Source organism: Taudactylus pleione, unplaced genomic scaffold (assembly GCF_031769625.1).
Source record: "Taudactylus pleione unplaced genomic scaffold, aTauple2 ptg001238l, whole genome shotgun sequence".
Lineage (NCBI taxonomy): Eukaryota > Metazoa > Chordata > Amphibia > Anura > Myobatrachidae > Taudactylus > Taudactylus pleione.
Genome location: NW_028285638.1, coordinates 149,789 through 164,963, shown reverse-complemented (window position 1 = coordinate 164,963; position 15,175 = coordinate 149,789). Strand labels below are relative to the sequence as shown.

At 48.3% G+C, this 15,175-nt stretch overlaps 2 protein-coding genes across 5 annotated transcripts in view; one reads left to right on the top strand and one right to left on the bottom strand.

Moving 5' to 3' along the window:
• Positions 1-78: 78 nt before the first annotated feature.
• LOC148450971 (uncharacterized) lies at positions 79-8,936 on the bottom strand. The gene is made up of 6 exons (XM_088462425.1): positions 8,919-8,936; positions 8,198-8,282; positions 6,691-6,796; positions 1,188-1,428; positions 684-1,133; positions 79-84 (listed from the first exon to the last, which is right to left on the bottom strand). Exons 1-6 carry the CDS (start codon positions 8,934-8,936, stop codon positions 79-81), a joined length of 906 nt encoding a protein of 301 aa, XP_088318551.1.
• LOC148450970 (uncharacterized) overlaps positions 7,037-15,175 on the top strand; it is a 23,967-nt gene continuing 15,828 nt past the window's right edge. For 2 of the 4 annotated variants that reach the window (XM_088462432.1, XM_088462430.1), the window contains exons 1-2: positions 7,037-7,105; positions 7,709-7,826. The gene's annotated coding sequence lies outside the window, so the exon portion shown is untranslated. Of the gene's footprint in view, positions 7,106-7,708; positions 7,832-15,175 lie in introns of all 4 variants that reach the window. The other 2 variants (XM_088462433.1, XM_088462431.1) reach the window with 1 other exon arrangement.

Below are 15,175 nucleotides of genomic sequence, written 5' to 3'. Positions count from 1 at the left end.
CTCTCTCTATATCTTCTGCCTTCATATCAGTCACATACGTCTCTTCTTCCCTCTCTATATCTTCTGCCTTAATATCAGTCAGATCTTCATTGTAAATTTCACAGAAAACAATAAAATAATACCTTAATAATGTCTGAGTACATTATTTGAGAATAAATAGTATAATATCAGCATGTTAAAATATCAATTAGATGCAGAATAATTAATAAATACAGGTCAATTAATGAAAAGTCACTTTGGTTTTTGTGGTCATTGGGAAGAACCTATATTACCTGATGCTCCTGTGGGGTCCTGTGATTCTCCTCTGTACAATCCTGTGAATGTAGAGGACATCTCTCTGGGATATTTCTGTTACTGGGTCAATCTGTAGGAGACACACAGTGACTGAGTACATTGTATATATGTGATTATCACATGATGTATGTCTATTTGGGCCTACACACCTGCTCTCCCCGCACATAAATTACATTCTCCTCTTACCCAGTGATGTGAGGGGCCAGTGATTCTCCATCATCACGTCCTTGTACAAACCCTTGTGTTCCTCTATATACTCCCCCTCCTGCATGGAGACATAGACAGTGACATACTGACACCTTATAGGAACCTGACACACACAATGATACAGTCATCACCCAGACACATCCCCTGGTGTTACTGTATAATGTTCCATTCCCAGCAATCACCTCTCCAGTCATCACCCAGACACATCCCCTGGTGTTACTGTATAATGTCCCATTCCCAGCAATCACCTCTCCAGTCATCACCCAGACACATCCCCTGGTGTTACTGTATAATGTCCCATTCCAAGCAATCACCTCTCCAGTCATCACCCAGACACATCCCCTGGTGTTACTGTATAATGTCCCCTTCCCAGCAGTCACCTCCCAGACACATCCCATGGTGTTACTGTATAATGTCTCATTCCCAGCAATCACCTCTCCAGTCATCACCCAGACACATCCCCTGGTGTTACTGTATAATGTCCCATTCCCAGCAGTCACCTCTCCAGTCATCACCCAGACACATCCCCTGGTGTTACTGTATAATGTCCCATTGCCAGCAGTCACCTCTCCAGTCATCACCAAGACACATCCCCTGGTGTTACTGTATAATGTCCCATTCCCAGCAGTCACCTCTCAGACACATCCCCTGGTGTTACTGTATAATGTTCCATTCCCAGCAGTCACCTCTCCAGTCATCCCCCAGACACATCCCCTGGTGTTACTGTATAATGTCCCATTCCCAGCAGTCACCTCTCCAGTCATCACCCAGACACATCTCCTGGTGTTACTGTATAATGTCCCATTCCCAGCAGTCACCTCTCCAGTCAGCAGCTGAATGATCTTTTTGGTGAGTTCCAGGATCTTCTGGTCATTGTATCGCTCATGTATTAGTGATTGAGGTGGAGGCACTGTGAAGGAGGCACAGCTGTGAAGGAAACACAAATGTCTTCTGACTACTGTGTAACCCTGTTTAATGAGAGACATCAATAAAATGTAAATTAGAAGTCTACTTTAGGAGATAATATGAAAATCGTGGACTGTATATAGCCAGGGTTATATATTTGTACCGTAGAGTCGTTTTGGAAGTTCATGTAAAAAAATTACGCCATCTGGAGCGGCGGTCCAGAACCGCATAATAATTTTTTTTTTAAAGTATGCTAGCAGTATACTACAGCGCACCATGAGCTGGGGGATCTCCTACCTGTTGCTCGCCAGCAGGACATCTTGTCTCTGACTACTGTGCTACTGACTGGGTCGGCAGCCATCTTGCAGAACCCGGCTGGCTGCACATGGTCCTGCCAACGGCCCCCCTCGCCAATACAATTTTACTGATTCAGGGCCATCCGCAGCCGCGCTATGCCTGCACATGGCTGACTGCGGGAGGAAGGCAGAGGATGCTTCCTGGCCGCTCTGTCACAATGCGAGCAGCTGCACCCAGACAGCAGTCTCTGTTTCCTCCCAGCAGTCAGCCATGTCCATGTCTGCAGCTGCACATAGTGTGTGGGCCAGTGGTGCCACCCGTCTGGGCCATCGGCTGGGGCTGTCTTTCTCTGCTCTGTCCCCCTCTTTCCCCATCCTCCTATTCTTTGTGCTGACTCCTTTCCGGGCCCCAGCACCCATGATCTGTCCCCCCTCCTCTTCAAGAACAAGGGGTCATCAGGGGCAATTGGGGTGACAAAGAGGAGTCATCAGGGAGAGAGCACTATCGGACTGACAAGGAGAGCTCACCTAGAGGAGATGATGGAGTCAGGAAGAGGGTACAGTATGGGGGAAGACATGGGACAAAAGCAGCGAACAGAGACCTTAGTTAGGAAAAGTGGAGGAAAGAGATTGAGGTCATTAGGAGTGGGGACGGGGTGGGGCAAATGGAGAGAGAAGTCAAAAGGGACACGGAGAAGGGGTAAAAAGGGCAGAGGAAAGGATAAGTCAGAATAGGAGATTATGTCATCAGGGACAGATGGGAGGAGACAGTGAGAGTTATAACAACACCGCCACAGCCCAAACTCTGTTTAAAAAGAAAAATGGTTTTATGCCCCAATTGATGCCCCACCCCTCTGTAGCTCCACCCACATTATTCACAGCTCCGCCCATCAATGCCTCTCCCCCTCCCAGGAGTTCCTGAACCTATTTTTCTAATATAGGATGAGTTTTATCATTCACGAGTGAAAGAACTCGCTGCGTAAGATAAATGATGATCCAGCCAATCAGCTCCCAACTGTCATTTTTCAAACAGATAACAGTAAGGAGCTGGTTGGTTGGAGTAACATTGTCATAGGAAACGAGTTTTTATCCCTCGTGTATTATAAAACTCATTTATAAATAAGGCCCATAGTACTTTATATAGCACTTACCTCTCCTATATGTGACCATTTATAATATTACCCCAAATGTACTAAGTAATACTACAAATTATATGCTCACTGATACAGCGTTCAAAATAGCATGGAGAGGAGCTCAGCCATCAAACATACATAGGGGTCAATCCAACGAGGTGCGAATTGCGAGTAGTGAGTTTGTTTCTTGAAACTCACAGACTTCTCATCGAAGCGAGCGCCCAAGAATTCTCCGATCCAATTAAAAATGGCTATTTGTGGTGCTCGCAGCGGAGGGGTATGATTTGACTGCCAAATGAGATTTGAGAGAAGTGCATGAAAAAGTGGGGAGACCATCCTGGACCCCGCAAAATGTATATAATTCTGTTAGAAGGACCATATAGTGGGCTGTTTGTGAGCATTAGGAAGGTACTGTAGGTTTTTAAATGGTGTCAAATGGCTGATTTTTATTTTTTAAATGCAAGAAAATGATAAAAAAAAAAAACTTTTTTGTTTAATCTCAAACGAATGAAACGAAAAATGCAAAAAAAAAGTAAGAAAAAAAATGTGATTTTGGGGTACTTTGAAGGCATCTTGAAAAATTGAAAAAATAATAAATTATTTTTCAATTAAAAAATTATTGTAATTAAATTTGGGGTGCCTAAAATAACGAAAAAGTTGATTTGGGGGTAATTTGAGGAATTTTTTTTTTTGTACCTCAAAAAATTACATGCAATTATTGGACTAATAATTAAGCTGACTGGAAACTTCCAATTGCTTAATTAGTCATTAGGGGGGGTCCAAGGGGTTCAGCAAAATATCCCAACAATTTAACCTTAAGATAAAGATTTTCCTTCCCATCTCTCACCCTCAGGGAGGTGCGAGTGGAAAGATGTGAATTCAGTCTGACTGATCAGTACGAGTTGCTAATTGAAGTGCAAAATGAATTTGCTATGCAAATTCGAAGAGAAAATAGCAACTCGCAATTTGCACCTAATTGGATTGACCCCCGTAGTGTTCATTCTAGCACCCTGCACCTGTCACAGCCCGTGCAGTTCCTCTTTCCTGCCTGGGGTGTCGCTCTCTGCTCTGGTGCCTCTAGCACACTCAGCTGATGCAACAAAGTGCTGAGATACAGACCAGAGTGTGCTAGAAGCACCAGAGCAAAGAGCATGCAGGTCTGACTGGAGATATCGCTGACAATGCATGGGAGAGCGCAGCATTAGTGACATTGAGGATGCACTAGACCAGGCCTGGCCAACCTCTGGCTCTCCAGCTGTTGTGAAACTACAAGTCCCAGCATGCCCTGCAACTGTTTTAGCATTTTCTAATAACAAAACTGTGGCAGGGCATGCTGGGACTTGTAGTTTCACAACAGCTGGAGAGCCGCAGGTTGCCCATGCCTGCAATGGACGATATGCCCGATATGTACCCGCCATTACACTGACCATTTGGACTATGACCATCACCAGCACCAGATGCAATGAGAAAGTGTCATTAGGCTACAGGGGCCCAATTGGCCCTCTCCCACCTCATCTGGTAATTCTGGGGGATGGGAATTGTGGAAATAGGTAATTTGTCAAAAAAACTCAACACCCAGCGCCGTAAAAACCAAACCACAAAGGAAATGTAATAAACCAACGCAAAGCGACCAAATACTAAAGTTACGCTGATGTTAAAATACAATAATTCAAAAGGCAGAACTAATTTACCATAGAACAGACTGAAATCATCACTCCCATAATGCAATGCATAGAAAAATGAATTAGCCAGTGTATGTATGTATCATTGACTATAGACCGGCACTCCTATATATTATCATGTACCCGGGTGCACATCCAAGGGATCCTCACAATACAATATACAGGCAGCACTCCAAAGGGATTTTTCAAGCAGACAATAAGCAATTACATATAGATATATATATAGATCTTTCAGCCAGTGCATTCATTTTGCCCAAAAGATCAGCTGTTATATAGACCTGCCTGTACCCTGAGGACGTCAGATTGCGGCAGGCGCTGCTATGAAGTAGGGGGATTCTCAGTACCCCGATCAGTCCTTATTGTTTTCGCCCATAAGACCCGTATGGTAGTGCTGCCATCCTCGCCATCAGTGCCAGTGCAGGGATTACGTACACTATGATGATAGCGGGCGCGTGCCAGTCGATGGTCGGCGCTGTTATACACCTCGCACACCGATTAACCCGTGAATTTCCCAGGTCTCAGTCCCTGACCCTAGTACAGAGCAGGGTCATGGGCCTGGGACATTCGTCCCGGGTCGTTTGCTGTCACACATAGTATAAACCTGGGTCGATGTACATTGACGTGAGGTAATCCGCATCCCAGGGTGCAGGATCCCGACGGTCCAAATACGGGCTCCAGAATCCCGACTGCCGGCATCCCGAAGGTAAGTATTAGGGGAAGGGTCAGGGTTAGGCACTAAGGGAGGAGGGGAGGTTGGTTCAGGCACCGGGGAGTTAGGGTTAGGGGGAGGGTTAGGCAGTAAGGGAGGAGGGGAGGTTAGGTTCAGGCACCAGGGAGGGAGGGTTAGGGGAAGGGTTAGGCAGTAAGGGAGGAGGGGAGGTTAGGTTCAGGCACCAGGGAGGGAGGGTTAGGGTCAGGCACCGGGGAGGGAGGGTTAGGCAGTAAGGGAGGAGGGGAGGTTAGGTTCAGGCACCGGGGAGTTTGGGTTAGGGGGAGGGTTAGGCAGTAAGGGAGGAGGGGAGGTTAGGTTCAGGCACCAGGGAGGGAGGGTTAGGGGAAGGGTTAGGCAGTAAGGGAGGAGGGGAGGTTAGGTTCAGGCACCGGGGAGGGAGGGTTAGGGGGAGGGTTAGACAGTAAGGGAGGAGGGGAGGTTAGGTTCAGGCACCGGGGAGGGAGGGTTAGGGGGAGGGTTAGACAGTAAGGGAGGAGGGGAGGTTAGGTTCAGGCACCAGGGAGGGAGGGTTAGGGGGAGGGTTAGGCAGTAAGGGAGGAGGGGAGGTTAGGTTCAGGCACCAGGGAGGGAGGGTTAGGCAGTAAGGGAGGAGGGGAGGTTAGGTTCAGGCACCGGGAAGGGAGGGTTAGGGGGAGGGTCAGGGTTAGGCACCAGGGAGGGAGGGTTAGGGTCAGGCACCGGAGAGGGAGGGTTAGGGGGAGGGTTAGGCAGTAAGGGAGGAGGGGAGGTTAGGTTCAGGTACCGGGAAGGGAGGGTTAGGGGGAGGGTCAGGGTTAGGCACCAGGGAGGGAGGGTTAGGGTCAGGCACCGGGGAGGGAGGGTTAGGCAGTAAGGGAGGAGGGGAGGTTAGGTTCAGGCACCAGGGAGGTAGGGTTAGGGGGAGGGTTAGGCAGTAAGGGAGGAGGGGAGGTTAGGTTCAGGCACCGGGGAGGGAGAGTTAGGGGGAGGGTCAGGGTTAGGCACCAGGGAGGGAGGGTCAGGGTTAGGCACCAGGGAGGGAGGGTTAGGGTCAGGCACCGGGGAGGGTCAGGGTTAGTCAGTAAGGGAGGGGAGGTTAGGGTCAGGCAGCGGGGAAGGAGGGAGGGTTAGGGGTTAGCGTTAGGGTATTTACCTAATGGTGGGGGCTTTGTGACTGCCGGTCATACCTGGGAAAACCAGTCCTAGAGCCAACTGGCCTGGTATCATGGTGGAGGAGGGGGGTTCCTGTATGGTTCCGGCAGCCCCCAGGGGCAATTCATGGTGCAGGGGGGAACCCCCATCTCTCCCCCTGATTTTGGGAGTACCAGAGCTAGTAACAAATAGGGGGGACCCCAACATTGGGGGGGAAATGGTATATATATGATGTATTACAGTAAGAGTGAGACAGACAGTATACAGTGTGTGTCCTATGTACAGGTCACACACAGCCCCCAGGTCACACACATATAACACATACGTACATGTATGACGGGGGCAGCAGCAGCTCAGGCCGTGTCTCCTCCTCCTCCTCATATTGTCCCGTCCGCGTTCTCCTCTCTCCTGCTCCACTGCGGCCTCCGTCACTTCCTGCCACTGGCCGCCGCCGCCATTACTCTTCCTGGCAGCTGCCAGTTCCTCCCCTACTTCCCGGTGTCTCCGCGCTGCCGGTGCCCCCATATTAGTGACGGATCCGGGGGGGGGGGGATTAGAGTTATCGCCCCCCGGTAACACAACTGCAAAAAGATTTTATTTTTCCCCATAAGGGGCGTGGCCACGTGTCAGGTGCTGGGGAGGGGGAGGAGCAGGGGGAGGGGCACATACGGGATACAGCGGTGGGCGGAGCAGCAGACCCCGACCCGGGAGCAGGAGGAGCAGTGTCCCGCTGCCAGAGGGCAGGTAAGCTGGAGGGGGCCGGGGAGCAGGTGGGTTGTTCAGGTTACTCAGGAGGCTGGAATGACAGGGGACAGAGGAGGCTGGAATGACAGGGGACAGAGGAGGCTGGAATGACAGGGGGACAGAGGAGGCTGGAATGACAGGGGGTGTAATGATAGGAGGCTGGAGGAGTCACAGGAGGCTGGAATGATGGTGGACTGGAGGGGACACAGGGCTGAAGGCTGGAATGAGGACTGGAGGCTGGAATGACAGGGCTGGAGGGAACACTGGGGGGCTGAAGGCTGGAATGAGGACTGGAAGCTGGAATGAGAGGGGGCTGGAGGGGATACAGGGGACTGGACGCTGGAATGACGGGGGGCTGGAAGGGACATGGGGCTGAAGGCTGGAATAACAGGGTGCTGGAGGGGACAGAGGTGGAAGAATGACGGGACTGGAGGGGACACAGGGCTGAAGGCTGGAATGAGGACTGGAAGGGGTATTGGAGGCTGGAATGACAGAGGGCTGGAGGGAACACGGGGGGGGCAGGAGGCTGGATGGGACACGGGGCACATTTCTGGTTAAGCTTCTGTTGTATGATGGTGACATTGGTTATATTCCTACACACAGGCATTTTCCGGACCATGTGATCTTCAATGTGCACAGTGACTACTGATTGAGGACACTGTCTGCCCACGGAGGATCAATTTCTTCAGAGGTTCCCCATTGCCGAGAAACCCCCATATAGGTAAGGTGAGATTTTTAGTACACACATAAACAGTATAGAATATTTTATTTTTTTTGTCCTTTTAAGTGGGGAACCAAAAGCAGTTTTCGCCCTGGGCTCTACTTGGTCTAGAACCGACCCTGATGTGATACACAAGGTCCCCCTCCTACAGATGGCTAAAACCATATTAATGAGGAGTCTGAGGACCCAGGCGAGTAACATACCTCTCTCCCAGGGGCCTCCATTGGTATCCATGATGGACGGATCACGGGCGCGGTGGCAAGCACATCCTTGACGCCACTGCACATGAAGAAAGGGGAGGGTACTTTGCTTGGAGGACCTCCCCCTCACATGGAACCACTTTTGCAAAGCTAATGAGAGAAGCTCCTCACCTTCTGAGCAAGAGCTTTCTCTAATGTCCACTGGCAAGGTCAGCAGCATCACTAAGTTCTGCTCTAAAACATTCTGCTGGTTCAGCTTACAATTCAGTTAAAGGGTAACTCGGAGAATAATCATATATCCGGATCTGTGACCCAGCATATATGTGTACAATTGTATTGGTGGATTTCATATGCTGAGCATAAAGGGCCTGATTTATATGTGACCCGTACAGCTACAATACAGATGCAGCAGGAGGCGTCTGTAGGAACTAGGCTCCTCCTACATTAAGTTACCATCCCAGTGCTGCGTCCATAGATGCTGCCTAGGATCACCGTCGCGATCATCAGTTGCAGTAGTCGCTGCCCCATCGTGACACGTAACAACGCCCCTCGTCACACATGGCCACGCCCAGTTTTCACAGCGTGTCTCCATACCCCCACTTCGAAATCCCCACCTCGACCACTGTGTGTTATAATATACCTTTATCCTGCGCTCACACAATGTCACAAATAGAGAGAATCCGATGGCTGCACCTTCACACCCGCCCCCCTGTTAGTGGGGTCACCATACAGACATACACATAGCAAAGGGAAAAGGGCGCTCAAAGTTGAATAATTGTCACAGGTTCTATAGAACATACAATAAATTGTACAGTGGCTTAATCTGTATAGAAAGTTTTTGTGACCAGTCTTTAGGAGGTATAGACGTACCAGGACTGATGGTAGCACTCACCTTTTCTTCTCCAGACATGGGTTTTCCAGATGCCCCAAACAATCTGAAAGGGGATTCATCAGAGAAAATAACGTTACCCCATTCCCCAGCAGTCCAATCACTGTACCTATTGCAGAATATCAGTCTGTCCCTGATGTTTTCCTGGAGATTATTGGCTTCTTTGCTGCTCTTCCTGACACCAGGCCATCCTCCAAAAGACTTTGTCCTGTGTCATGCCAACAGTAAAGCATGGCGGGAAGCCACCTGACAAAATCCCAACATCTAAATTTTGATTATCCGGGAGGGTTAGGTTAGGGTTCAGGGAGGGGGATAGGTTTAGGCGCCCCCGGGGGGACTTATGTTTAGGCACCACTCTGGGAGTTTTATGGTTAGGCACCACAAAGGGAGGTTTGGTGGGGGAGGAGAAGTGTAGGGTTTGCTAACTTACGTTCCCCGTCAGTATTTCACCTGGAAGTTTTTCAGCCACCAGGATTTCATACCCCACCGCGGTGATGACCTGCCGAGACGCAGTCCTGTTCCGCCAGGGCTGAGGACTCCCTGGGGATGACAGCATGGGGAGCCAGGCACTGAGTCCTTCGCTTCCACTAGGCGACCAGAGACTGCAGGCTGGAGTGATGCGGAAATGCTCCAGCGTCCCGGGGGTTAAACGCTGGCCAGGGCAGGCTGCCTTCCCTGTCTTAACAGCCGGTTCCTCCTCTCAGTTCAGCGCGCCTTTCCACTGCGGCCTGGCTACGCTGAGCTGCTCCCCTTCTTGGGCCACGCCACCTCTAAAGTCTCCGGTGGCCATTTTCTTGGATGGCAATGTGGCAGTTCTCTTTGCCCAGCATGTGCCCAGTCCCCCTGCATACCTCTCCCTTTTGGGTCAGTGTATGCAGCACTATTGCCTACCAGGCACTGAGTCTGTGTAGTTGATTATAGTGCCATGGTGCAGGTTAATTTCTGCATTGTATGTGACTTATGTTAGCGCTGTCTGTCTGAAACTATATATTATTTTTTTTTCACAAACTGTCATTTCTTAAATCCTTGCTCAAGCAGAAGTCATTGTACCTGTCCCGTTGCCTCAGAGGGGAACGGGTTGTTATACCAATCTTTCTGGTTCAAAATTCGACTGGATCCCACTGGCCTATAACTCCCTGAACAAATTCCTCAGGGTACCTCTGTTCAGGATGGAAACCCTACGCTCAGTTATATTGGCTATGGAACCTGGGGATTTTATGGTGTCACTGGATATTCAGGATGCATACCTGCATATTCCGATTGCTTCATCTCACCAGCGTTTTCTCAGGTTTGCTGTACTGCAACATTTCCAGTTTCGGGCTCTGCTGTTTGGCCTCTCTACTGCACCTCTGATGTTTACCAAAGTTATGGCAGTGATGGCAGCCCATCTGCGGCTGCAGGGAGTCCGCCTGTTACCATATATGGACGACTTTTTACTGTTTTTACAGCTTTTACTGTTGGCAGGGTCTCCAGAGGGACTTCACCACCACCACCTACAGCTGACTATATCTATGCACGGGTGGTATATCAATTGGAAGAGGTCCTCCCTGATCCCATCCCAAAGGATGCTGCATCTGGGAGCTCTGTTGGATTCACAACAGCAGCGGATCTTTCTGTCTACGGACAAGATCTCCACTTTGCTGATGCAAGTATGCAGATGCCTCCACAGTCGCCGAGTGTCCATCCACTCTGCAATGCAGTTACTCGATTCCATAGTGTCGACGTTCGACATGGTGAAATATTCCCTGTTTCCTTCCTGGCCTCTGCAGAAATTGATCCTCTCCAGGTGGGACGGATTACCCCATCGGATAAAGCAAACAATGGTGCTCTCTTCGGAGGTGCGTCTGTCTCTTGTTTGGTGGCTGCAGATGGGCCACCTCATCAGGGGGTGCCCCTTTTGGATGCCAGTCTCCAATTTTGGGGTGCAGTGACTGGTCCACACATTTCGGGGATGGTGTACAGCGGAAGAGGCCGCCCTGCCAATCAACATATTGGAACGTCGGGCGGTCTTCAGAGCCCTGCAACAAGCCATACTCTTACTTCACGGAAAGCCTGTGCAAGTTCAGTCAGACAACGCCACGACCGCGGCTTACATAAACCAACAAGGAGGGACTTGAAGTCAGGCAGCAATGACAGAGGTGTCACACATTCTGACATGGGCGGATGGCCATCTCCCAGTCATATCTGCAGTGTTCATCCCTGGAGTTCTCAATTGGGAAGCGGACTTCCTCAGCCGTCACAACGTGCATCCCGGGGAATGATCTCTTTACCAAAAAGTGTTTCAGCCCCTAGTGGATAAGTGGGGCCTTCCAGACATGGACCTCATGGCCTCTCGACAAAATCACAAACTGCCAATGTACGGGTCCAGGACAAGATACGCCAAGGCTCTCTTGGTAGATGCTCTGTCAGTCAAGTGGACCTTCCTGTTTGCGTACCTGTTCCCTCCAATCTCCCTTCTTCCTCGAGTTCTTTGGAAGTTCAAACAAGAAGGAGGCACTGTCCTCTTGGTGGCTCCAGTGTGGCCCAGACGTCACTGATACTCAGATCTTCCAAGTCTCTCCATCGACACTCCGTTGCTGTTGCCTCAACGTCTGGACCTGCTGTCTCATGGTCCTTGCCTTTGCCCGGACCTGGGTCATCTGTCTTTGATGGCGTGGCTGTTGAGACATCCCTCTGAAATTCCAAGGGTTTTTCCGGCTCTGTGTGTCATTCCAGAGGTTACGACCACCAAGTTTTTAGGATATCCAGAAATTTGGCTTTCCTGCAGGCGGGTTTGGTCCTTGGTCTCCCCCTTGCTTCACTGAAGGTGCAGTTCTGTGCTCTTTCAGTGTGGTTCCAGCGAAGGATTGCTCCTCTTCCTGATATCCGCACTTTCCTACAGGGGGTCCTTCACATCCAGCCTCCTTTTTGTCCCTCCTGTGGTGCCTTGGGATTTGGCTGTTGTCCTTCGGGCCCTCCATTTGAACCCCTGGACTCAGTGGATCTCAAATGGCTTACTGCTAAGACAGTTGTTTTTCTTCTGGCTATTGCTTCTGCCAGAAGAGTGTCAGATTTGGGGGCTATCTCTTGCCGTTCTCCATTTCTGTTTTTTCACCAGGACAGGGCAGTGCTTCGGACTGGCCCTGGTTTCCTTCCTAAGGTGGTCTGTAGTTTCCACATTAATGAGGAAATTATTGTGCTGGCCTTTAATTCCCCAGACCTCTCGACAGGTGAGGCCTCATTGGATGTGGACCGTACGAGTTCCCTTCGGAAGTCAGACTCCTTGTTTGTACTCTATGGATTCCACAAGAAGGGATGGCCAGCCAATAAGCAAACTTTGGCTAGGTGGATTTGCATGATGATCTCTAAGGCTTACACTTCTGAGGGCCTTCCTGTTCTGCCCTCTGTTACTGCTCATTCTACTCTGTCTGTGGGCAGCTCACCATGACACCTCGGCTGTTCAGCTTTGTAAGGCGGCTACGTGGTCTTCTGTCCAGACCTTTCTGAGGTATTATGCATCTGATACCTTTGCCTCTCAGGATGCTTCCTTTGGGCGGCAGATTCTCCTCTCTGCACAGGAGTGTCCCCACCCTTAATGGAACTGCTTTTTGACATCCCTAAGGTTTTCCTGTGGAGCCTATGGACCCTGAAGTAGAAAAGGAGAGAATATGGTAAGAACTTACCTTTATCTCTCTTTCTACGAAGTCCATAGGGTCCACAGGGCACCCACCCTGATGCACCTGTGCCTCAGATGGGCTTCGCTCTGGTCACCGGTTTCTGGTTTCTTTCTTATGAGAATGTGATTCTTGGGTGTTCCAGACTTTCTTCTCTCTCTATTATCCTCCGGCATTTAGCTTGCTACGAAACTGAGATGCCTCGCTAGAGGGACTCACCAGGGGTGTCCTCTATCTCCTGCCCTATTTGTGCTTGCTATTGAGCATCTGGCGTGTCTGTTACGTACTGCTCCTGGTATTCGTGGCTTTAGAGCTGGAGTATTGAGCGATGTCATAGCCTTATACGCAGATGATATGCTCTTATTTTTGGAGGATGCCAAGGTTTCTTTGGCTATGATGCTGGAATAGTCAATACGTTTGGTGGTTTTTCAGGGTTACTCATTAATTGGGACAAATCTAATATAATTCCTATTTCTGGTTGTCTCACTATAACTAATGAATCCTCTTGCCCACTTCAGTGGAGTCTGCGTTTTAAGTGTTTGGAAGTCTGGATTCATCCTCAATCTACAGACTTTCTCACAATAGACCCAATTACTTTAAATTTTAAATTGAGGGTTTATATGTGGAAGAGATTGCCACTTACCATTATGGGACGCATCAATCTTTAAAATGTCAATTCAGTCCAAATATTATTTATCACCGCATTCTCCAGTTTATATCCCTACAAAAGTTTTTTTTTCAAGTATTGAGAGTATTTTATCTTCATGTATTTGGGGTGACAAACCCACGCGAGTGGCCATTAAAACTTTGTTGCATCCAAGGCTTCGGGTGGTTTAGGCCTCCCTAATTTATGTTTGTATTCTATGGCCTCTCAATTGGTCCAATTATTCAGTTGGGTTTCTAGTGCTGGGGACCATACGTTACTTGGTTTTCTAGCCGAGTGGATGGGGTCCTCTATCTATCCTTTGCAATTTCTTCTTTCTGGTGTCTGTGTCTCTGGTCTTCCTCCGTTACACCGCCAGGCCCTTTTGTTATGGCGTTATGCACATACTTTATTTGATTGGAAAAATTTCGATGAGGATTCCCCTTTATGGGTTAATAAATAATATCCTGAACTGTCTAAACTTTCATATGATAACATTTGGAGATTGGGAGGGGTCTCTTCCTTGGGTCAATTATATGTAGAGGGTGTTTTTATATCCTGTTTACAGCTTCAGTCTGAGTTCGGTTTCCCTAGCACGGCCTTTTATAGAAACTTACAATTGAGACATGCAGTCCATGCTCAACTTGGTAGTTTGCCCCCAATGTTATCCCCTTCCCTAATTAAATCACTAGTAACTTGTTTGGGCTCAAGGGGTCAAATCTCCACTGTGTATGCTAACCTTAAATTAATACTAATTTTATGACAGATTTGTTAAATCCTCTTAAGCTGAAATGGGAAGTTGATCTGGATTCATTGAACAATGGATGCAAATTTAAGTTTATTACTCAGTGTGTTGGGTACCAGCAGGTTTTTTTGTTTTACATGGAGTATATCATACCACACTCTCCTTACGGCAGTCTGTTTGAGGACTAATTGCCCAAAATGTGGTGCACTGTATTCTGGTTTTTGGCATTTGATGTGGGATTGTCCAGCAGTATTTCCTTTTTGGTCTAAGGTTTGGGATAATATGAAATCAACAGCTTCCTCTCTCACTTCGTTAGACCCTAGGTTATGTCTGTTCAGCCTTGACTTAGAGGAAACACACTCCCTAATGCTATACCGATACACTTTGTCTTACTATCCTGGTGAAGGTCATTTGTAGCTAGAACCTGGTTTGCAGCAGATCCCCTTGATATTTTTTAAAAGGAGAGCTCTGGTCTGATGTTGCCAATCACGAAAGATATTAATTAAAAGTTGTAACTCTATGCTGAAATGAGATAGATGGTGTCTTTCCAGACAGGGGAAAGGAACCGTTAATTTGTCAGCTCCTTAATGTAATTAGTTTGTTCAGTTAATTTTCCTAAAATGTTTTCATTCCATGTTTTCAGTCCTAAGTGCAATTTTTCGTATTTTGTTATACCAGTAGTCGATACCATTTATATTTGTATGTTTTATAATTATTTTGCCTTTATTTCCAGAGCAATTTAATTGTGTGATTTTGTTTATGCTATCCATGTCGAACTGGAGTGTGTTTAGCTTTGTCCAGCTTTTGTATTATGATTTTTGTGCTGTTTTACTTTGATTACATTTTTTGTTCTGTCTGTAGATTGTTTGTTTCTTTTAAAATATCTATAGTAATAATACAGGGGCATGACTGGGGAGGTGAGGGGATCTGGGAGAGTCACAGTGATATCACTTATATCTATAGTAATAATACAGGGACATGACTGGGGAGGTGAGGGGATCTGGGAGTGTCACAGTGACATCACTTATATCTATAGTAATAATACAGGGACATGACTGGGGAGGTGAGGGGATCTGGGAGTGTCACAGTGACATCACTTATATCTAGAGTAATAATACAGGGTCATGACTGGAGAGGTGACTGCTGGGAATGGGGCATGACAGAGCCACTAGGGGATATGTTTTTGCATGATGACTGTATCATTGTATGTGTGAGGTTC